Source organism: Corvus moneduloides, chromosome 2 (assembly GCF_009650955.1).
Source record: "Corvus moneduloides isolate bCorMon1 chromosome 2, bCorMon1.pri, whole genome shotgun sequence".
Classification (NCBI taxonomy): domain Eukaryota; kingdom Metazoa; phylum Chordata; class Aves; order Passeriformes; family Corvidae; genus Corvus; species Corvus moneduloides.
In genome coordinates, this window is record NC_045477.1 from 82,508,093 (window position 1) to 82,532,235 (window position 24,143).

At 36.9% G+C, this 24,143-nt stretch overlaps 1 protein-coding gene across 1 annotated transcript in view; it reads left to right on the plus strand.

Moving 5' to 3' along the window:
- PCCA (propionyl-CoA carboxylase subunit alpha) overlaps positions 1-24,143 on the plus strand; it is a 273,796-nt gene that overhangs the window by 70,869 nt on the left and 178,784 nt on the right. The window contains exons 7-10 of the mRNA XM_032100130.1: positions 5,543-5,674; positions 12,814-12,850; positions 18,655-18,733; positions 23,797-23,899. Coding sequence (XP_031956021.1) covers positions 5,543-5,674; positions 12,814-12,850; positions 18,655-18,733; positions 23,797-23,899 — 351 coding nt within the window. The remainder of the gene's footprint in view (positions 1-5,542; positions 5,675-12,813; positions 12,851-18,654; positions 18,734-23,796; positions 23,900-24,143) is intronic.

Sequence of the window (24,143 nt, forward strand, 5' to 3'; positions counted from 1 at the left end):
GGCATATCTCTTTGTTGGTTGAAGCTGCTCCTCTTAAGCTGATATTACATGCAGATTCAAATATCTTGGCTCACATGAGGACACCAAGAACTGTGTTTAATTGTCCATAACTACCATAGTAAAAGACAGAGGAGAAGTTTTAGTATCGTTTGTTTTGTCTAAAGCTGAGTTGGAACTGTTCAATCATTTCCTGCAGCTCCAGGAGGCCTGGCGGCTTTGCCACAGATTCATAAGCCCACAAAAAAAGTATAGGTTGCCAAGTATACGTGTGTAGAAGTTACTTATGCAGTTTTCCCTCCTTCATGCTTTCTATCTTTAGTTCTGCTTAGGCTGTCACTGAGGCTGAATCTACTACTTCACACAGTAATTGTGAATATCTGCATTCATAATTTCCAGGAGGAGGTGCAAAGGAAACTCCTCTTCTAGACTAAGTCTCTTCAGTTACCTCAGGCCCACAAGAGTTTATCAGATGGGCAGGTCCCTTCCAGATGTTGAGAGTATAGTGACTTACACTAACATAGGTCTGTTTGGCCCACTCTGTTCCCAGAGCAGTCAGATGTTTGGCAGACTGTGACTGCGAAGGTCACAAACTCAATCATGAACTTCGCAAAAGGATGTTCAAAATCTTGCCCTTGCTTGTTGTACTTTACACTGTGTTTAGTTTTTGCTATATTAGGGGTCCTGCATTCCCTGAGGGTAGACTAAGGCTTTTGTGTGGCTTAAAAAAAACCAACCACCAAATGAAAAGGAAGAGAGAATAATCTGCTCTCAATTCTTATGGCATGACTGTTAGACCTGTTGTTCCTGCTTTCAAAAATAGTGGGCTGTTGGGGAAAACTCTTCAATATCTACTACTTAAGACAGCTAAAAATTAACTTTTTCAGCACAAATATATTATGAAATTGTTCTTTTATAGAATATTCCTTATTGGTTGCCTGTACCTTTGATTATGCAAAGTAGAGCAGTGATACATAGATATCACAGGTATGTTTCTAAACAAAATGCTGGTGAATGTTTATGGTGAAACTTGATGTGTTTTCTGCAGCCAGATAATTAGTCTTCATGGCTGAAATATGCTGCTGAATGTGTGAAAGAGTAACAGAAGTTTTGGAAGAACTTGTTGATATTAAGTGTGTAAGCTTGTGTATGTACAGCAGAGGTTTTGGTACTTGCTGCCACACTGACAAGTCTGTGTGTGAACAGGCATCAGACACTGCAAGTTTTTCTGTTAAGAGTTTCACCACTTCTGTCTGTTCGATAAACTAAGGATGCTAATGGTTGAGTGCTGGCAAATCTTTCTGGGAGCTGAAGATGTTGCCACCACATTCTTTCTTATGGTCTGTTTTTGGCATTTTCAGAATTGGGCAGTAGACTTTTGAACAGATTGTTTAGTACATTGTATGAGTGTTGGCAATGAAGAAGTTGGGACACTTTTCTGGTGAGGGCTTGAGCAAGCATCTTTGAGTGATGACATATTAAATCTTAGTATAGCAAGACTTTGTTTAGTAGTGCCTGAAGCTGACAAAGTCTTTTTTTTGTGTGCTTAACTGAAGTTAGTTGCAAGTTATGTGAGAGAATGCACACCTTTTCTGTGTAAGAAATGGTTAGACACACTGCCTGGAAACCAGCAGAACCTCCTAGGTTTGTTAACTGTGAGAAATGAGACAAAAAGATTAATTTATTGAAAACAGAAAAATTGAAAAATTACAGAAATTAGAAAAATATAAAAATTTGGGATCCTATGGCTCGGTAGATGGTATGCCCCAGGAACGCAGGGATTTGAGATCTTCTGGCTGAGACAGCACTAGACCTCAGGTAGAGAAAAAGACTTGCAGTGCTGGGCTAGCTTTTGGCTGGTCCAAAAGTAAAAAAATTACTAAAGGCTCCTTAAAAGGAGTAAGGCTTTGAATGCCCAGCACCGACGTCTACCACAGCTAGCCTGCAGAGAAAAAGAGAGGAAAAGAGACCCTGCCTCGCTGCCTTGTTGTTTTTATAGTGTCTTTGCTCTGCCCACAGCCCGCTCACAGCCCGCCCCTTCGGTTTAAAGTGATTGGTGCTTTCCCTTTGATAGATCATCTCCGTCCACCAATGGCTCATCGTTGTCAGAGGGGTGGTATCAGTTGAGATAAGGGAGCTGAAATCTCTTCATTAAAATTCAGGTTGCCGTGGAGGTTGCCTACAGGGTAATGGCCATGGGCTAAAAATAGCTGCTGGCTGTTAGAACTGGGGTTTTTTGGCCTTGGAACCAAAGAGCAAGTAAAAACACCTAAAAAAAGTATTAAACTACATCCAACACATCTCAAAACACTTGTAAAAGTATACAGTAAACACAGGAAAGGTAACTCTTATGGTGTACCGGTGGTTTGAAGTTTGAAAAGGGGCAAGTTGGTGATTTTTAACTGGGGAATTTTTAACTGGGAAGGGTGCAACTCTCTTAATAAACTACTTTGAACAATTGAAAACACTGATAATGGAACTGGATTTTTGTACCTGGGCTGATGGGTTAATTTTAAGATTCAATTAAAAAATATTTAGCTCAAAATTAATTAATTAAAGCACTTAATATGCAAAGACCAAGCACAAATAGGGATTTCATGTATGACATTAACTTACTTTTGATTTATGGGTCTTGCAGAATGCAGAATCATGTGATCTTGGGTGTCCTGTGATATCACATTGAGTCAAACTATTTTGTTTCCTATTTTGTTGATGGAAGATGGATGTGGTGACTGCCCCAGTTGACTGATGTTATGAGGGAATAGCTGGTGGTACTATGCTGCTGCCTTTTTACCATGAAAGGGCTGATCTGTGTAAGGTACAAAGGTTCGAAGCAATTAGAGCCAAAAGGTGCACAGGTAGACCAGTGCAGTTTGTAAATTCTGAGTTATGAAAAGTATACATTAAAAAAGACAAAATGCAGGTTGCACCAGGTGATATTTGCATTAGAGTAATGGGAATCTGCTGCACATCATCCGGGATTTAATTTTTAGTAAGTGTTATTGGCTGTATCCATGTGGAATATTACAGCACTACAGGATTCATGTAACAAATATATTCAATGCAGAGATTAACTTCTTGGAATGGCCTGCAGTGTTCCTTCTCAGGTGGTTCATGAATCTCTCCTGAATGGTACTGTTCTCTTCTTATCCAGCTATCTGGACAGGAGCAGGGAATGAACTGGGCACTTTGGAAGTCCATGCCACAAATCAGTGAGATGAGACAGTAGGTCAAGCATGATGTCCCCTATGTGCATTTGGCTGGAAAGTTGCATGCTTGCTGATGCCATGAATGTAATTTCCACCCTCTCCTGTGACCTCCAATTTGAATGAAGATTTTTTACTTTCTGTCTGAACGAAGAGGGGAAAAGAGAAATACTGTAAGAGTGTGGAAGTAGACTGCAATCTGCAAGTCTTGGATGGTCCGTTAGGCTGTTAGGGCAGCAAAAGTTTTGGACCCACTGTCTTCACCTCTGGACATCCCATGTTTTTGACAGTGAATTCTGAGAAAAAAGTGAGGAGAGGAAGCAGTATGTGGTAAAGTGGTATTGGTCAGGATGCAAATGCCAGTGTTGTGGCAGAAACTGTGGAAACAAGGTGTTTCCAGGTTAGGAGTGATACAAGAGGGACAGTGTAATCTGTTGTCAAGTATGTAAGCTAACCTTTTCCACAAGGCTTTTTGAGATTGGAATACAGTCTGATGACAGAAGAGAACTCTGCCTTACCTCCAGCTGTATGCAGGTACCTATTTGTGTCTCTTGTTAAGAGAGGAAGAGTTATCAGTTTTCAGGTTGTTTCTGAAACAGTCAGCTCCAAACTTTGTGTCACTGTGGTTTCATGCATCAACTCCTTGCTTTGTTTCCCTTCTCCTTTAAAAAGTGAATTTCTTAAAGTGACAAAGGATCTGAACACTAAATAATTACAGATCTGCACCCTTGTTTTGGTCCTCCTATCTCTTCCTTCTTTCTATTGCAGTCTTCCTAACTTCCTAAGACAGTTATTAATCAAGTTGTTAATTCCAGAGTTGCTGAGCTAAGAAGCCCAATGCAGTAGAGAAGAGGTGGGCAGAGATAAACCCCCAGATGGTTCATTACGAGTTCAAGCTAACAATCCTTTGATGTAGCAGAACTGATGCTCTGCACTTGGTTTGGGTGTCTTTGCACTGAACTTCCTCGTCTGTAATGCTTACTTGATCTTTTCTAGATAATCTCTAGCACCCTGCTAGCTAGGATGGTGGGAAATCATCTACACAGAGCTTCTGCTGTTACACTGGTCCTGCTAGGAAGCTGCTGACAGTGCAAACAGTGACTCCCGAGCATCTTGAGATGTCTCGGCTCCTAGAAGATCGCAAATAGGAGGATGTTTTCCAACTTAAACATGTTTTTCCTGTGTTTTGGGATTGGATCATGTACTGCCATCACATAAATACACAAAGCTTCAACAAATGACTTTTTATTATTAGTGACTGTAACTATATGGTTTGTGCAGCAGAAGTGTGTGTCAGAAAGACAAAATATGACATAAATTGTGATATAAGAAATTGCTATTTGCCATTTTGTTAGTATTGGTATTAAGTAAGCTGCCCATTGGCTAGAAACAAGTTGTTTTTAGGCATTTTACAGGCGTCTTAGAATTGGGGAGAAGAAAATAAATGTAAAAAAATGTGCAAGGCTTTTTCTTTTTTTTTTAATATTTTTTTTTTGTCCGTACCCCTCTTTCATCCTCTCTTTCCCCCTCCAGTACAAAAAACGTAAAGTTACCTGAAACATGTGTACTTGCTATTGCATTAGTAACTTTCAGTGGATAGTTCTGATAGAATTGCCTTTAACTTACTGGAGTACTGACCTGAAGAGGTTTGAAAAAAATGCCTCTATCTGAATCACCTCGCTGAAGTCTGTTGTTGGCATAGAGAAACAGGAGGAAGAAACATGCAGTTCAGTGTTTTACCTACATATTAATGTCGAAGTATTAAAATATTTTATATTAACCTCTTTCCACATTATTATTGGAAAATAATTGCCTGAAAGAATCAGGAAATGTTATTTCACTTATTGCTTTATTTTCAAGATCTTAAATATGTTGAGTAAAAGACTGCATTTTCATTGTGATGTTTCATTGAGGTTTGGTTTTAGGAATGCATACTAAATAGAATTTTAAACTATGTTATCATTTGGCAAGTGCATCTTTGTAAATCACTTTTGGTTATTTCAGTGGTGAATTAACAAACCTCTGTTTTCTGAAGGGATATTTCTAACTTTCAGGCTGGAGTACTTCCACTTGCAGCTATTTTTCTCTGGCTAGCTTTTGCTTTATACAAATGCTAATTATAAGGCTTTGAGTCTGTGTGTATACATAGTTTCACAAGGTCATGCGCATTTTTAATGAACTGTGTGAAATATTTATATATTGCTCTGTTACGTAAAGAGATCACTGTCTTATAAGTCTTTTTGCGTTAGCTCAAAAAGAGAAAAAAGTTAATATCTGTGTATAGAAAAGCTGATTTTTTTTTTTTGTCTCCTAAAGTTTTTTCTTCATTGTCTTTGCAGGCATCAGAAGGTGTCACCTTCATTGGACCTGACACACATGCTATTCAAGCTATGGGAGACAAGATTGAAAGCAAACTGTTAGCCAAGAATGCAAAGGTCAACACGATCCCTGGCTTTGATGGAGTAGTCAAGGTGAGAAATCATTTAATTACTGTCTGCCCACTGTAGGAACAGTGTCTAAATCAAAGTACACCCATTGACAGTCTGATGCAGAATCTAATTATAATTTCATCTTCTTTTTCAGTAAAATGTAATTAAAAATGGAGTACAGATTTTTACTAACAAGAGAGCTTTGGAGAAGAGAGAAAGTCCTTGATAATAAATGATGTATTAGGAGTTCTTCAATGGCATCTCTAAAAATACTTTGCTTTAAATTTAACATGAAGGCAGGTAGATGTGTTAAATGTCAGGTGTGGATTTGACTTATTTGCACATCTTTGCATTTCTCAGGTCTTGTTGGCCAAGATCTTGACAGCTCTGAGTTAAGTGAAGTTTGTTAAACTGTGTGAAGTTTCCATTTTATGGTCTGTTCTCATGCACATTTCCATGTGTTGCAAAATTCAGGGTGAGGATGGAATGGGGGGAAGTTGGTGGCTCTTTATCAGAATCTACAGCTAATATTCTTCATGTGATTGTAGAAGGAATGTCTTTCAACAGTTTAGTAAAAAAATTTTTGTTGTTCCTTTATAGTTTGTAAGGTTAAATAAAGTGTATCTTCATTTTTGTTTATTTTGTGCTATAGCAATTGTGTTGGGCTCTTGCAAGCTTTCCTGTGTGTCTTAATATATTTTCTATGTTAATGTCGTTAAATAAGCTTTTGTCTTTTGAAACCTTCATTGTATACAACTAAAACTTGGTGCATTATAAAATATTGACCTCCTGGGTTGACATTTTTTGTGCTTGAGATGTCAAATCAGATTTTTTTCAAATGAAGTTTGAGTAGAACTTTAAGTTGCTTGAAAAAGCGTGTAGTAGCTAAGTTGGATTTTAAACTCCCTCCCAAAACCCGACTAAAAGCAAAAGGTAAATAGAGTACCAACGGGCTAAGCCTCCATAAAATTACCTGGTCCAATGAGGCTGCCTGGAGAACTTGACTAGTGAGAGAGAATGATAAAATCACAAAATAGCTGAGGTCAAAATGCCCAAGGGAATTTTTCAGTACTTGTGATGGAAGTGCATGGTCTATGTAATGACTGGTAGCAGGATATTGCTGCAACATGTAAAAGGGCAAAGACTTCTTTCTTTTCTGGAGGGCTCCATGTGAGTGTTTGGCAGCATTTGTGGCCATGCTGAAGTCTGGGAGTGGCAAATTGGCAAATTTCAGATTTTTGTTGCATGTTTTAGCAATCCCTTGTGTATGTGGTCCTTTAGCACTCATAAGACTTAACAGCAGCCAAGCTGTTGTGCATAACATTCTCTGTTCTGAAATCCTGTTTATTGTTCTAGAAATCCTGAAAGTAACTTCCAGAAAAGTATCTAGCTAGGAGATAACTTTGAATTAATCATTTGAACACCACAAAACGTTCTCTAATGCAGCATTAAATACTCAAAATGCTGGTTTTGTCATTGTATCAAGTTAAAACTTATGTAAGGGTCTGTTATTCTACTAATAAAAAGAAACAAACCTGACAAAGTGGGATAATGGTTAATGAACAGATAGACCCATAACCAGTACAGCTGAGCTGCTAGTTCTTGTATGCACTTGTTTTGTTGACCTTCAATTACACTGTTTTTGACAATTGTCTGATGTTCCTGACACAAAAAGGAAACTAAAGTGATGTGTTTGGCAGTGGGCTATATGCAACAATACCCTTAAAACCAAATTAACTGTAACGAAGGACTGAGTTGACAACTCCAGTCCTTTGCTATTGAAAGGAACTATGTGGTGGTTGCTTAATCCCTAAGTGTCCATATTATATCAATTTCACGTACCTCAGCCCTGCACCAGTTCTGATTGTCTGAAGCGTGTTGATGAAAAAGAGTACATAACAAAAAAAAAAAAAAACAACCCCAAACCCAAGCCTGCAGTGTGCCTTCCAAATCAGAAAAAGGGAATTCCGCAGACATTGCCAGCATTGTAGTCTCCATCAAAAAGTGGAGTTGCAAATTTTAGGCTAACCAGTGCTTTGATTACCAATTATAGGAAATAAAGCTGCTGATAATTGATAATGTCATACTTGCTACGGATCTTAATATGTGCCTGTGTTTGTTCTCTGATTTCCTTCCTGTGACAATGTCTTTTGCTCAAATGAATACCCAAATAATTAGGTCATACAGGATGCCTGATATTTGGTTAGAGCTTGATATACTATTTTGCAAATTCAGACTAAGATAGGAAGGGCAAAGTATGATACCAGCTCTAATCAGAATAGCAACAAAGAACTAGAGACTCTTTAGGATTTCTGCCATTCTGTGGGAGACCTATTTTAGTCACAGTTATGAAGCTTTCAAAATCTTTGAGGGCTCTTTTTCTTGAGAAATAAAAATTTTAAAGGTCTTGGCAAGGAGCTAAGTGTCTGCTTGATGCTTAAGGTGATTAGAGGTGGCTTCAACTTTAAAGTGGAGTCTAGTAAACCTGGAAGAAAAGTGCATTCATGCCTCTGACAATGCTAGAAATTAAGACAGATCTGTTGCATGTATTCTTTCTGGATCAATAGTTAAAGCAAACAGAGTAACAACTTCTAGTGCTTCATTATTCAACTCAGGACTGCACTGAAAACCTTTATTAGTAGAAGAGTTGTCTGTATCCTTGTTAAAAAGTGCTGCAGATACTTAGGTCCTTAATGAATAAAGGATATTTTTCCTATCTTGTTTATGTTGCTTAGCATTTACACATAGGAGACACTGTAGTTGCTCAGGTTTTGTAATAACACCTTGGAGAAGTTGCATGCAGAAATATTCTGAGTAGAAATTAAATTAGAAATTTAAAAGAAAGAAGCCCTTCAACAGTATACTTAAAGCTGGAAGGATTGAAGTGTGGGTAAACATAAAAGGTGGAAAAGCTCTTAGGTGAGAGAAGAAAGCAGGTTTCAGAAATAAAGCAAAAATAATTTAGGAATCAGCTCTGGCTGCGAAAACTTGAAGATAGAAGAGGATACAATTATACAGCAAGCAAGGACATTAAAACAATGGTTTCTAGATTTGGCTGAAATAGGTTTTGAAGGTGCAAAAAATATGCTTAGCAAGATAGGTTTAAGCTTAATAATGGAATATTGTGCATTGTTATATAAAGGGATAACAAGCAAGTATTGTATACCACAGATGTACTGCGCTGTTGAGGATCGGTTAAAACAGTTGTCTGTAAATTTTAGAAGCATGCTAATTGGCTAAGAAGCTTTTAAGAATGCTCTGTAACCAGGAAGTCTCTGGATGCCTGTGATGGCGTGAACTTTGTACCATCTCTGTCTCAACTCTGTATGTGAGACTGATAATGGAATAAAATAATAAAAAGGCTCCTAGAACGCCTGTCCAGGCTCCTGGTCCTGTTTGTTGCTGAAAACGCCGACAAGGAGGATGCTTGGCCTAACAGACACAACTACCTATTCTTGTACTGGCAAATGCTCTAGCTAATATGAAACTGTGGAATGAGAGTGGAGAGGGCAGTTTCACAAAGAGTAATTTTCTTCTCATCCCTGGTTCAGTTTCTCAGTTGGCTAGGGCAAGGGTTATCCAGTCTGCACATGTAAGGAACCAGAGTCTTGTGCTGTTTGCTAGAGAGCCAACAAAAGCATTCAGAGATAATTAGTTTCAAAATGTGTAACTACAATTAGTTTTTTAAAACCTAATCGGGAGGGGTAGTGGTAAAAGATTTTAATCAAAAGAATTAGCATTAATCCATGTGAGCAATGGCTATACTAAAGTTAGGGCTGAGATGATGTATTGACTGTAAACAACTGAAGGGGAGTAAGTGACAAGAACAAAGTGGAGGCCGAGTAACGAGAATAAGGATGTGCTGTGGTGAAAAACTGGCAAAGGAATGGCAAGGGAAGAATGATTTTTGTATTGTTTCACGACATACAGCCAGTTTGGTTTTATGGCTGGTAGAACAGGGCTGGATGTAGACCCAGAAGAGTAATGTCTGTGTCTACTTAATTTCACTGATGTCAGTAAACACATCAGAGGTCTTCAGCAGGGCTCTGAATTTACTGTAGTTATGTTTTGGGTACCTGTTTTAGCTGAATTCTTGCATTGGGGTATTGACATTAGGATTGAATGATCACTGTTTTGCTGGAGAGGTTGTGAAGAGGCTGGATATGAACTGGAGGTTCTGCAAGGCTAACACTTTCAGCCATGAAAACTATTATGTGGTTCTTCATAATTAATACAATGTTTCACAGTTCTAGGAGTCTCTTAAACAGCTTTATCCCGGCATTCCCCTACATCAAGACAGTTTTGTTTTTCTGTCTCCACCTGCTGGTACCTGGTTGAGAGAGAGGCATGTACATGAAATTAGGAGGTTAGGAATTCTTATGCTAAAGGAGTATTTAATGTCTCTTTAACTTAATGGAATCACCTATTTGTGAAAACACTATGACATAATTTTATAACTCTTAGGATTTTTATTAACTTCTACTATTACTTGAACTTTTTTATTTGTACAATAAAAGGTGGTGCTAAAATTATATATTTCTTTACAGTCTCCAGGTTATTTTGGGGAAATGGTAGTGTAGCTAATGTGCTTTTGGAGGAAACAGCAGTAAATCATTGAGGACTTTTGCTTTTAAAAAATAGTTTAAAATGCTTTTAGTACCAGTGTGGTTTTGTATAGTTTGCACATATGGACATGTGTGTTAGGCAGTATCATAGCATTCAGTTTTTGCTCCTCTTGTGCAAATATTGTGTATCTATCATAAGTTTTATGTACCAAAAAGCAAAAATAGCAGTCCTAACTTTTTCTGTTTACTCGAACTGCTTCTGTATTTATGTAATCAGCAAGTGAAATTCATGATATTTTAAATATACAGTCAACATACTTTCTTATGGACAAAGATCAAAAGACTTGCCAGAGATTTCAATATGTCAATTTCTTTCTTTTTTTTTTTTTAAATTTTTTTTTATTAGTTTTCCTCCTTAAAGCACAGCGAATTTTTGTTTTCTGGTTCAGAAATGCTCTTTGAAAGCGAAAATTTGAGTATGCGTTGATATTTTTCCCCCCCCTCGTATCTTAGAGTTTGGGTTCTAATATGTTAGAACTGTAAAAGAAACAGATGTTGAAACAGTGTAAATTAATAACTGTGCTGGCAGATGACTGAAGTCTTTTCAAGCCAGAACTAAGACAATTAGTGCTGCTGATACCAATCTGCTTGTTACCTAAAGTTGTTGTATGCATGTATAAAAATACAGTGGCAGTGAAAAGTTCCCCTGTAATGATTTGCAGCTTGTCTTCCTGTGGACTGTAGTGTATCAGTTAGCCACTTGTTTGCAGGTAACTAAGTGAAAAAAGATTACCCTGTTTGCTTCCCCCCCTTAATTCTATTTTGCAAATATATGGGTGAATTTGCAAGAGAAAAGAAATGTAAAAGTTTCCTTCTCGACTATAATCGTGGCTCTTCATCAGTCATCACTCTTCCTGCATTTTGTTCAAGAGGCTCTAATTGTCTGCATTTGGCAGGTTTAACACTTCCTGACAGAGAGGCTATTAAGGGGAAGTATTCTCGCATAACTGTCACAGGCAGGAACAAAGAACCTTCAAACTCAATGTGTGGAAACCACTAACATTCTTAAATGACCCTTTTCATGCATTTTATCCCTTTAAGCTAAAATTTGGAGGGTGCAGGGTCATGGAAAGCAGCAAGGTGTAATAAAACAGTAAACTCTTGAGGATTTTTTGGGGGGGAGCAGTGTGAGGGGCAGGGGTTTTTTTTGCTAGATTTATCTCTTGAGTTAAAAACAATTGTTATTTGGAAAAATCTCATTAACAGATGTGACTGGAGTAAAAAGACTTAAAACTGATGTTGCTTTCAGGACCGCTTTGAACTTAACAAGCACCGATTTGTGGAGCAGACTAGCTAATGAAAGGAAATTAAATTTTCTGACAACTTCCCCTGCCAGCCCCCTTATTCTTCATGGGGCTGTTACTAGGTACTGAAGACTTTTAAAGAGGATTTTGTTTTATTATCGGACATAAATGAACCAGGTATGAACATTTCTTATGTATTTTTTTTTTAAAGTTCTGACCTGGGTGCTTTTAAAATGGATTGCCTTGAAAGCTTTAAAAATATCAGGTTTCAGTTTAATGTTCATAAGTCAGCCCCCATAGTTTCAGACACAGTTAGCAGCTGGTGGTTTCCAGACATTAATACCTTCTATACAAATTTTTTAATGTATGTCATGGGATAGTATAAATATTAGCAAATTTGGATGGAATTTTCAAACTTAACCCGTACCACTGTAATTTAACCCTTTTTCTTTCTGATTTTGTATAATGGAAATGTACTGTTATCAGTAGAAATAACCAGAATTAACTACTGCAGGAGAAGAGATTTGATTACTGAAAAGTAAGCAATTCAAGTATTTTGGTTTTTTATTCTCTGAATTTCTCAGGATTTTTTTCTGTACCAGGCTGCAGTAGTATGAGACAGCTACAGCAATAGGTGGCATCAACAAAAGGATTTTTATAGTTGTTGTATGCTAGTAATGTGTAACTTTTAAATGAAAACAATTACGGGAATCTTCTTCTTTCAGATATAGTTTAAAATGATGCATTTAAGGTTTATCTTGTCTTCAGAATGCAGAACTTTCCAAACTGTGAAGTGCTTGTGTTCCTTCTTGAGTAAACAAAACCCATTTGTCTTTAAAGAAGTTCTGCAAGATTTTTTTTTTCCTGAACTTGAATTACTCCCAAACAATAGAGAATCAACTCCCCCTACTGACAGCAATCAGGAAAACACAAGGAATACCTGTGAGGACAGAAACAAGCTGGTAGTGGACAAACTTTAACGATCTGATTTATGGTCCATTATTGATTGTAAACTTCTAAATTCTAGCATTAAATTCCTACAACTGCAGAAAATCATTTTGCCATCCTGGTTGTGTTTCCTGTCAGCTGATTCCTCGTTGCTTTGAGTTTCCCAGTGCACTAATGATGAGGTAGAATTTACATTCCACTTATGGTATTAATTTTACATTCCTCTGGCTGAAAAGGGTCAGAAGGTTGTAAAATCAAACATTAAATGAATCGGAGGAGACAGTAGTGCAATATATGACTGCCCTCAGGACATAGTGCAATGGCTGATGGGATTAACGTTGGGTCTCATTTCCTGCTTTTACAGGATGCAGATGAAGCTGTCAGAATTGCAAGGGAAATTGGTAAGTTCTTAAATTAGCTATGGTGGGATTTGTGTGCCTCTCAGCAGACATGGCTGACTAAATTGAATGTGTAATAAGTAATCCCTATAGAACAAATAATGTTTTAATAGTTTTTAAGTTCCCTGTTGCCCATAGGGCTGGAAGAATCTAGGAATTAACGCCCTGTCTCTTAAATCATCACATTTGAGCTTTTCAAACGGGACTTTGCAGAACAAGTGCAGCCATGATTTGTGGAATGACTGTAATACGCAGTAATGAGTACCTCACTAAAGGGGTTGTCTGAAAGTATATCTGCAATTGGACATGACAGTCAGAAGCTCGGCATGGTACATTTCCCTTTATATGGAGACTGACACCGGTGATGTTATGATCTTCATTCTTCATCACTGTGTGGACTGTAGCTAGCTTGAATATGCTCCAGAGCACCAGCCTTCTGTGCTTACTGGAATAAAGTCACTATTCAGCTTCAGAATATCTTGTAGAACGGTGAAAAGAGCAACCAGCAAATGAGTCTGGGACTCATTTTGATGAAGGTTAAGTGTAATGTGTGTTTAATGAGTTTTGGCTTTTATTTACTAAAGCTTGATATTGGTGAAAATACTAAACCACATGCTTGAAATTACGCATGTTTTTAAATGCTTTCTAGAAGAAGAATCTAATACAGTAAGATGTATGATTTTCCTTTAATTTTCCCTTTGAGACTGTAACCATGAGAAGCTGTTTAGGTTTATCACAGGTAGATAAACAGCTTTTCACCTGTGTCAAAAGCTATTGCTGTGCCTTTATGTGCCAGATAAAGCGGGACTTACACCGCTACAGATAACTTCTAAGCAGTGTAAGATCTTTCCTCTTTAAGTTGGGCCTTTTACCCTGCACTGGTTAACTGCCCTGAAACCCCTCCTAGGCTTGGCTGACTTTTAGGCTGACACAATTGAAGTCAGCATTTCTTTGGGTCAGGCTTTGTCCTTGTTGTGAAATCCAGTGATAACTGATCACTGTCATTACCAAAAGAAAGAGATTATTAATCAAACTGGAACATTCAGAAGAGAATGGTAAATAAAATTGGGTTTAGTCACATAGTCTTGTGACTTTATTTCAGTTCAGTTTCTCTTCAATAGTCTTTCTTGCTCTTGTGTTTTAAAGATTTCCTGCAAGTATTTTTTGAACAGTTTTGATGAGTATAAGTCAGAAGGCATACTAGAAGTATAGAAGGAAGGCTTTCTAGACACCCTTTAGAATACATTCTTTTTTAATTTTCCTCTGAGTTCTTCGGTGTTCTGTTGACTGGTTCCTGTCTTTGATATCAGTAGCACTTCAGAGGTCATTTTATCAAGGCAGTCTTAAATCTATGATAATAAAGTCAATTACAGACAGCTGGGTGGTGCTTTATTTAGATGGAAAATTCTTAAACTGTTTTGATACAAGAAGGGTTTGTACTATGATACCATGTAGTGGAAGAAAAATGTCCCTTCTAGCTTTTTCTCCCCTCATGTTTCAACAAGTTGATGAGTTGGGTTAAGCTTCTGTCTGATTGTAACCACTGACCAGAGTAAAACGTAGTGATTTTAATTTTGATTTAAGATTGAATGAAATTATAGTGTCTTGTGTGTATATATATATATATATATATATATATATAAAAATATATATATAATGTATTTGTCCTTGTGTATAAAGCACTTGATATGCAATGGAATACTTTCAGATTGTTTTCTGATTTCATTAATCCAGAGTTTCAGTCTTCTAAGAAGGCTTAAGAAATTATTAAAAAAATAACCATGGGTCAGCGCTTAAAACACTAAAACTCTGATGCTCTCTTGCTGCCTGTGTTTTTTTCCTGCTTCTCCCTGCTGTGTTCTGGCCCAAGATCCTGTAGTAGTGGAGCATGGCACCTCACGGTTGAGAAACACAGCCTTTACCTGTTTCAGTGACTATTATCTATGGATAGACATTTTCTAGGTGTGGGAAGGAAACCGTCTTTTTGCCCCTGATTTGAGAGATTTTCCTGAGTTGTCAGGAGAGAATGTGACACAGATACTAAGCTAATCGGAAATTGGAAGAAGTTCAGGCACAAATTGCTGTATTGGCTCCTTTCTAGAGTCTCTCTTCTTTGTTGGTGTGGGCTATTTTGCTCTTGTGATCCTTTCTGTAGTGCTTAATTACATTGGCCCTTTTCCCATGCTGCTTTTAGGTCTGTGTGTAGAGTTGTACATTAAGAATTGTTGGCTTCTTGATTCTGAAGCATTGATGAAACTCCAGAAAGTTTGACTCCTCTATTTTAAAGGATTGAACAGCTATGAAGTGCAGTCAGTTAAAACTAAATGAAAGTCTGTACAAAACTGAAGAGGTGAAAAAGATGGTTTTTTGTCATGTTTCATTTGACATGGGTTTAGTTAGTGCTAGCTTTTAATAATGGATATTGAAAAGAATCTGATATCACCACATGCAATATTGTTCAAACTGGTATTGCACAATGTGTGCTGTGGTCTACTATCTGCAGCTTTATAAAAATGGTTAAATGACATCTAAAAGCCACGGTGGCAAAGTTCTGGGAGCTAACAGCTGTCGGACATCAGAAGTTTGTTTACTCCTTTTATCATTCAGATTCTCAGAATAGTAACTGTCCTGGAAACAAGCAGTCCTAACTTAATAGTACCTATTTAGCAGCAAAAGTAGGTGCGGTGATCTTCAAGTTTGACAGCTTTTTAGCTTCTTGCCTCCTAAGATCTTTAGACCCATCTTTAAGAGGCATCATGAGAATGTAAAACAAGAGTAGGTTTTAATCTCATATGCAGTTTTAATTTCACATAAATTGGCATCTAATTTGAGGGAAGAATTGAAAACCTAATACCTACTCAAAAATTTGTCTGCTTTGTGAGTCTTTTCATTGCTGTTGTTGTGGGTACTTATAAATGGTGTTAGAAATTGTTTGTATGCCTCTCCCTTCCCACAACTAATCCAACCAATCCACGTGAACATACTTAAGCAATTTTGATTGCTGCTGAGTAGTACAAAAGTGGGGAGTGTTGAGTAATGCATTCTGATCCCAGTATCCTATACCCAATATGCGTGCAAAACTTAAATTTTACAAAACCTTTCTTTCAGTGTTTGCTATTGGCTAAAGAGCTGCTCTAAAGTTTAGTTCAGTGCCACCAAGAGCAAGGAGTGTGTAACCTCGTATTTGAGCAAAAGCTCCAGTACCCTTATTTTCAGGGGACTGGCTAATTTACGTGCTAACATGTAGAAGAAGTCTGTTGCAATTTTTACTTCTCAACATGAGAAGCTGCATGCATTTTTTCAAAACAGGCCTTACTTTAAAAAAACCCCAACTTTATTTTAATTATATAGTAGCTCTTGGGAGTCTTTAACTGCCTTGCCTACAAGCGTGGTTGACGTATAATCGCTGTACATAAAAGGTGGGAGGGAGGGGAAGCAAAGTGGTCCTCCCGTACTTGATGAATGATACTAGTAGCCCATGTATACTCTCTGATAATTTAATCATGTGAATTGTCATATATGAATTACATTTTGGAGCATATAAAGACTCACCGAGGCTCACTTTCAGCACACCTGTTTTGCTTTTGAAACTAAAGAACAGTAAATTAGGACTAGACTCTGCTTACAGAATTAAAATCAGCAAACCATTCAAGAGACTGATATTGTTAGACTGAAATTGGTAGCACAATTGATGATGATTTTTTCAAGTATAGGTAACACTGAATAAGATAGATTAGGTGATGGAAATTGCCATAATAAGGTTGAAAACAATGTTTGTTTCAAAATTTCAGTCTTTCAGCTATTTGGGTTGGACAGGGTCTCCAGATGGGGATAGTATTGCTAGAGATTTGCTAGTGTTATCCAGTAAAATCTCATTTCTTGCATAAAAGTTATACAAGATGTGCTTTTTCCTTTATTTCAAGATATCCAGTGGCTTGTGTAGGAGCCTGGTAGCTGCCAGGGATCTGGAAATGCAGCTACAGCATCAATAAAATGCTCCTGTGTAGATATTGCATATACTGAATTTCATGAAAACTGGCTGAACTTCACTGTTGCTGCACGTAATCTAGAGTTATTTTGCCTTTAACCTCTGAGATTGTAGAGGCCTGGATCAAACTCATTGTTACTTGATTTATCCTGTACCCCTCTATGGGTAGTATCAGGTATTTCATAAGAAAATCTAAGAGAGACTCTAGAAAGGTTATTTGCATGGCTCTGTTTGGTCTTAACCTCATACGTTGTAACCAGAGACTACTTTAGACTCCAAGGCATGAAGATTTATATAGCCTTTTGGTAATGCATGCCCATAGGAGCTTGGTTTGTGCTCTACATATGCTTAACTATTACCTCTCTACAGCTTTCAGCCATGTGAATGCTTTACAGCCTGGGGTTTCACAGTCTAATAATGTGTTAAGTTGGAAACTATTTTATTGATTTTCTTTTTCTTTGTTAATTTAAAGTTCTCTTGTATTGTTGCTCCTTTCCTGCCTTCCAATCAACACTACTGTTTCTTATGCTTGTCTCATGCCTTTTTTTCGGTATCTATTTCAGACTTTTTAAATAAAAAAAGGTTTTCTAGATCTTGCTGGTTTTAATTATCTTCTCCTGAACCTCCTTTCAGTTAGATCACTATGAAGGGGAGGTGGGCATATTGTATTGCTGCCGCTTGACAGAGCAAGGGTAGATCTACATTCCAGAAAGAAACTGTAAATACCAGTAACACATATGACAGTAGACTGGACCACTTCTAGGAACCATATTCAAATGTCTCTTTCTGTCCCCAGATCAAAGCCTTTTATAGAATGTTTCTTCAATTCTCAAGGACTGATAGACTCTTCTTGCCAGACAATATCAACTGGTCTGATATTTTCCTTAATGTTGTGATTTTCATTAAACATACTGGAGACCAAAGGCATGAAGAATTTTCTGGTATCCTAGAAATGTCAAAAGCATTTTAATCAGATCCTCAATTTTTAGTTTTCTACATGTTCGTGTAGAGAAAGGTGAAGTTCTCTGGTATGAAGAAATTGTTGCAGGAAGTTGCTTTGAATGAAAAGATTGAATTAAAAGAGAAACAATCATTACTAAATCTTCATTTAAACGGTGTACTTTGTTACTGTAATTTTCTAACTTTCAGAAAATGAAGGTCCTGCCTTATATCTGTATTATAGTATCTTGTTCTACAAGTAAGATATTGCCGGTTATGTACAATGCTGTCAGATTTATACTGCTTGTTTTTTCTTACTACTTGTCAGTTTGGGGAGGATACTTTTTTTATTGTAAAAAAAAAAAGCAATCTCTTTTCTGATACTATTACATAATGTCTAAGAAGCACCGGTCTTGAGCTGCTCTGTTACTTATAATGTACTGCACTAGAAGTGTTGATAAGATACATATTTGTTTACTCAGTCTTTAGACTTAATTTATTATCTACTAATTTTTGCTATTAATTAAAAAAAAATTATTTAAGCAGCAACAAAGGAAAAAAATTTTGTTCCTAAAGAAATGTGAGCTGAAAAGGTCAAATGCCTTATTCATAAATCACTTCATTATTTGGGAATAATTCATTCAGTGTTTTTTTTAGTATAAATGAATTGGAGAAGACAGCCTTTCTTGGCTGTAGAAATTACTGCACTGACAGCTAAGTTTTGAAAAGAAAAAATTCTCCTCTGTTCTCCCTGCAAACAAAGTGTTTTAATAAACGAAGTTATTGTCTACTGGCTTTATTGGACATGTGGTCAGTTGTCATGTTCCTCTGGCCAACTGAACAAAGTTTGAACTTCTGTCTAATTGTTCCCTGCTGTTAGGCTACCCTGTCATGATCAAGGCCTCAGCAGGTGGTGGTGGGAAAGGCATGAGAATCGCTTGGGATGATGAAGAGACCAGGTGAGATGCTGTCCAAAAGCTTGCCTTGATGAATGCTGCAGTTACTGAAGTCCCATTAAGCCATTTTGAGCTGACAGTTGAGCAGATATGAAATGTTAGATGGAGAAATTGGATATTATTTGGTTTTATCCTTTTAGTAGAGTGAGCAATATACTTTGGAAGTTTGCGTGTGCCTATTTCTAATTATTTCTTGCACAAACCTTACAAAACATCATCCATTAATTTAAGTAAAAAACCAACACTTACGTCTGCTGTTAGTCCAATGTTAGACTGTAAATTTAGAGTGTAAATAACATTTTGCTGTATGCCTTTCAGAATGCTGATTTACTAATTCTCTGTATTAGGTAGAATATTTATTGGCCCTGATTCACAAACATTAATGCATGCCATTAGTTCTGTTAAAGTTGATGAGACTGATGATTCATACGTGGAAACACATACGGTGTTACCAGAATGTGCGCTAATAATTGCATCCTTCTGTGTTTAAAGTATTTGTATCAGCAAACTATTGTACTTTTGTCTGTTTTCAAACAACATGTGTTTCAACACACAGATGTTTTTATGTCTTACTGGTTGTCAGAATCCTGAACATTTCATGATGCTTTGTTGTTGACTCAGAATTTTACAGTCCATTCTCTGCTGATATTCTGGCAGCGAGGAGCCTGATTTCAACTCCATGTGCTGCTGATCTTACAGAAAAACGTATTTTCTGATTTTTCAAAGACTTGTAATGAAAAGCCTATTTGATCCAAAATAACATGAATGTTTTCCTTTCTGCACAGAGAGAGCAGCACAATTGCTGGAGTCAACTCAAAGTACAACTGAAATTTTCATTAGTTTAATTTAGTCACCTGCATGACTTCCTTGTCGTTTTTCTGTCCCCTATTAAATTTTTGTTTGTCAAAACCTAAAAGCTGGATGAAAGAACAGTGAATGTCTAGCAGTTAAATTTTAGATTTAAAGAAAACGTGGGTTTATTTGTACCTTGCTCTCTCTAGTCCATTTGTATTCAAATCCAAATAGGAAAATAATGTTTTGTGCATTAGAATGAAGGTCTAGAATAACCTTCTTTCTTAAAAGGATACTTTGTTGCTACTGCTTTAGAATCCAAAATTACTGCCTTGATCTTGTTCAGGCAGCAGTTGCATCTGTTGGACTTGAAAGGAAGGCATTCATTTCTTGTTTAGCTCAGAAAGGAGCAAAGGAGCTTGATTAAAGTAACTGTTTTAAATGAAAAGTGGATCTAAAATCATAATTGCTGACTTAACTTGGAGAAAGGCTGTGGTTATGGTTTAGAAAGTCACCTGGTAGAGCTGATTGGTACCAGTAGAAGCTAGCTAGGGATAGTCTTTTATGTACATTTGCATATCAATAAATTAATTTAGTGATATTACTTTGACTCAGTCCTATTTAATGATAATTTGAGCTGCTTGCCTTGTTTATGGAAAGCTTTTGAATGATAGAATATCCTGAATTGGATGGGAAGGACAAGGATCATCAAGCCCAGTTCAATTCTGAAGTATCATTCAGGTCCTCATTATTTAGAGTTATGGTTAGTAACTGTGGTTAGTTATGCAAGCCTTGTCCTTATACTGTAATGTTAAATCTAAAAGGTGCTAAGAGGACTGTGCTGGCACCTCTGAAAAGGAATTAAATTCAGGACTCTTATCATTTCCAAAGAACAGATTGAAACTTTCTGGCAGAGGTTATGATGGATCTTTGCATGTAAAGGCACTTACTGGCTTGTAGGTTCAGTATCGGAGGTCATTGTACAGGAGCTATTGGCCCATGTTTTAAACTCTGAATGTGTATGTAGAAATTAGTTTCTTTAGCTAGTAGCTTCAGCTGCAGACATGATAACCTCCAAGCTGGGAATTTGTACTAAATTATTTTTTAAGATTTACCTTTGAAAAATTTGGAGTTTTGTGTTAGTGATTTCCCCCTATTGTCGCATCTTCTGTAACTTTTCCTAGATATTGAAGTCTTGCATGCTTAGTGGGGTATCTGTTTTGAAAATTTTTACCAAGGCAGCTTCCAGCAACAGATATTTAGAGAGGTGAAAGATTTTGTCTTTTAACCTGTAGTAACAGGAAAATGTAAATTGTCCTGTTTCTGAAATTCTTTCTTGGTGCTAAGGCCAATTTTATGAACATAAATCAAACATCTGTTCTCAGATTCCAAGAACCCCTTATAATTTCTTTTCTGTGGTCTTGTGGTGCCATGCTGTGTTTATTTCTGCTGTTCCACAGTTGTTGCTCTTCACTGGAATGGTGCAGCAGGACATGTGGGGACTACTACTAGTAAATGTATTTTTGTAGTCAGAAATAGTAATTTTCTGCAGTTTCCTGCCTGTCTTTAGAAGCATTGATTGAAATTACTTTTTTTCCCCTGATGCTGTAATCTTCCAATGGCTCTGAAGGAATGAGCAGTGGGACTTGAAGAAGTTAATATGGAATAATAAGTAGCAAATCATTCTGAGTCCTCCACCTCCGAAAGCAAAGGAAATATGAAGTGTGCAGTATAAGAGGACAATAAAAAACTCAATAGCATTACCTATGACAAGCCTGTGCACTGAGTTTTATTATTTTACTGAAGCATTGCACTTGGCCTTTCAAACTACTGTGCAAAAATGGGAGTGTATGGGCTTGACATCTTTGGTCTGTCCTGCACAGGTATGTGCTATTCAAGCGAGGGGAAGGAATCTCATTGGATGAGTGAAGAACAGTGTTTCCTAAACCCATATTTTTTAAAAAACCCACATATTCACATGCCATCTACATATGTAAACATACATAAATGCTGTGACTAGGTAATTTTAGGATTTTTTTTTAAATTTGGAGTTAAGCTTGAAGCAATGGATATTGGTTTTTGTGTGTAAAATCAACAACGTTTGAGTATCTATTGGCTACTTGTTAGGGCTTTAGAGGGCTTCTACTATACTAATGATTATCAAACATCTACTTTTTAACTAGATGGCCCTTCTAATGCTGGCCTTGACAAGAAAAAACATTTTATTTTACTATTTCCTGATACTGGAAACTGAAATTCTACATAATGAGTACAGTCTTTTGTTAATGTCTGACTGCCTCGAAAGAAAATTGTTTTAATTAAAGCAGCACTGCTGATCTCAGAGCTGGAGGCAGAAAGTTGGCATGGCTGTTTCACTTCAGACAACCACAGGAAGGCTTGTGGCAACATCAGTAATGCTTTTGTACAACTTAAACTTCAGCGTGAGTAAATGTACTGTAGGGATAGAGGGGAACCTTAGAGAGATCCTGTTTTTCCTCTTTATAGTTGTGCATGTTTGAAGGGATCTCGAGACGGCATCTCGTCCGTCCAGCTTCATCCTCTGAATAACATCAACACTCAGTTTAAAGGTGGTTGCTTAGAACTTTGCCTGATTGGGTCTTGCATTGAGATTACAGAGCCTCCCTAAAAAGCCTGCTCTGCTTTTTCATTCTTGCCAGCAATTTTTTTCCTCACAGCCAGTTGGAAGTAATTTTTATCATTGGACAATTTCAACCGCACAGATTTATAAGATAAAACAAGTTCAGAATATCTGAGATAGTCATTCCTAATTTAAAAAGGTTTACAGATGTATGGATGAGATGATTAGGCACCTGTCTTTTTTTAACAAGTATTGCAGTTTAGATTTCTAAAGTGCAATAGCACACATCCTTCGGTGAAAGAAAAAGTCAGTTGTGAATAATTGTGCATAAAACTGTGACACAAAAATGTTTACAAAGCAAACCAGAGCCTTTGATGTAGGAGTTAAAATAGCTGTAAATGTGTTTCAATAAGAAACACTGTGTATGGCTGTTTGTTACAGCACTTTTTTTTTTGACAGATCAGGTAGTGCACAGAATTGCTAATTTTGATGTCCCTTTTTTCTCTTAACTAGGTAATTAAATATATTGAAGTTAAATATGAACTTAGGAAAGTTGTACATTAAGTATAATGTCTCAAAATTACAACATGTATTATCCCATAATGTTGAAAGAAGGTGAAGATACACTTCTAAATACACACTTTTCTCTACTGTAAATTTACCTATCTTGTGAGTCTATGGTCTGGGTTAACTACATCCAAGAGGTGGAAAGCATGAAAACTTCAACTCAGTTGTGCTGTAGTTCTTATTCTGGGCACAAATGTCGGGGATGCTGTGTTTCAGTAGTCAGTCACACAGACATTTGACCAAGCTTTTCATATGTATCAACATGAATGGGACTAATATACCGCTTACAGAGCCTGTAGAAAATGTCAGTGAAGCCTTTGGGTCTCTGCATTATGCTCTATCTCACCCTGAGAAAGCTGTTCGTGGAGCTGTCAGAGGTTTTGAGCCAAGGAGTATTCTTTCTGCTATTTAGAGAAAAAAAAGTTAATAAATAAAGTATCTTTATTTTGTTTAACTATGTATGTAAAAGAAGAAACAGAGGGAAGCATACAGAATGCTGCATATAACACTCACTTATACTTTAAGGCAGGGAAAATCTGCTAATACAGCTGGTGTGTTCTGTGAAGTCAAGTACGGCACCTTTAGGTTGTGTTCAGTGGTGGAATTTTCTATATTACATTTGCAGTTCTTTAATGCACAACTAACCAACCTCTGCTGTTCTTGAGTATTGAGGGCTGTGTGCTGTAGGTAATGGTGAGCTTCACCTTTACTTCTGTATAACAAGTACTTTGTGATTACTGGGTCTTAAAATTCTATTACTTTATTACTTTTGCAGAAGAAAATGCCAACAAAGAAAATGAATAAAAATTGTTGTAAATGTTCAGGCTCTTTAAACACACTGAAATTTTTTGTGCTTTGAGAATGGTTTGGAATGGTTTGGTTTGAGTTTGTTTTTTTTTTTTTTTTTTTTGGTCTTTGTAAGAAAAGCATGAAAAAAGGGATACCCATTACAGAATCAAATGCAAATGTTATAACTTGGTTTTCGGATATGTGTGTTGATTAGTGAAGATTGACTGTTTACTGAAATGAGTAAGTGTTCTTTCTTGTATGCTTCAGGACTTAACTTTTAAAATACAGGTGATTATTATTTTTGTTTTCATTATTTAAGGGAAGGTTTTAGGTTTTCATCTCAAGAAGCTGCTTCAAGTTTTGGTGATGATCGCTTACTGATAGAGAAGTTCATTGATAACCCTCGTCACATAGAAATCCAGGTTTGTACTATTATTACTATTGCTACTATTAAGTACTGTGTATTTATTTAATGAGGTTTTAACTCACAAATAAATCAAAGTTCATGATGTTTCAAACACTCCACTAAAAAAGGCCTAGAGTCTTGTGTTTTCCGGTGTCTTGGGTCATTGCTCAAGCTACATGGCTATCATGTACAATACAGCCTTCCTGTTTTTATTCTCTAGCCTTTCTTTAGCAGGAAGACTGAGCTGTGCTCAGTTTGTT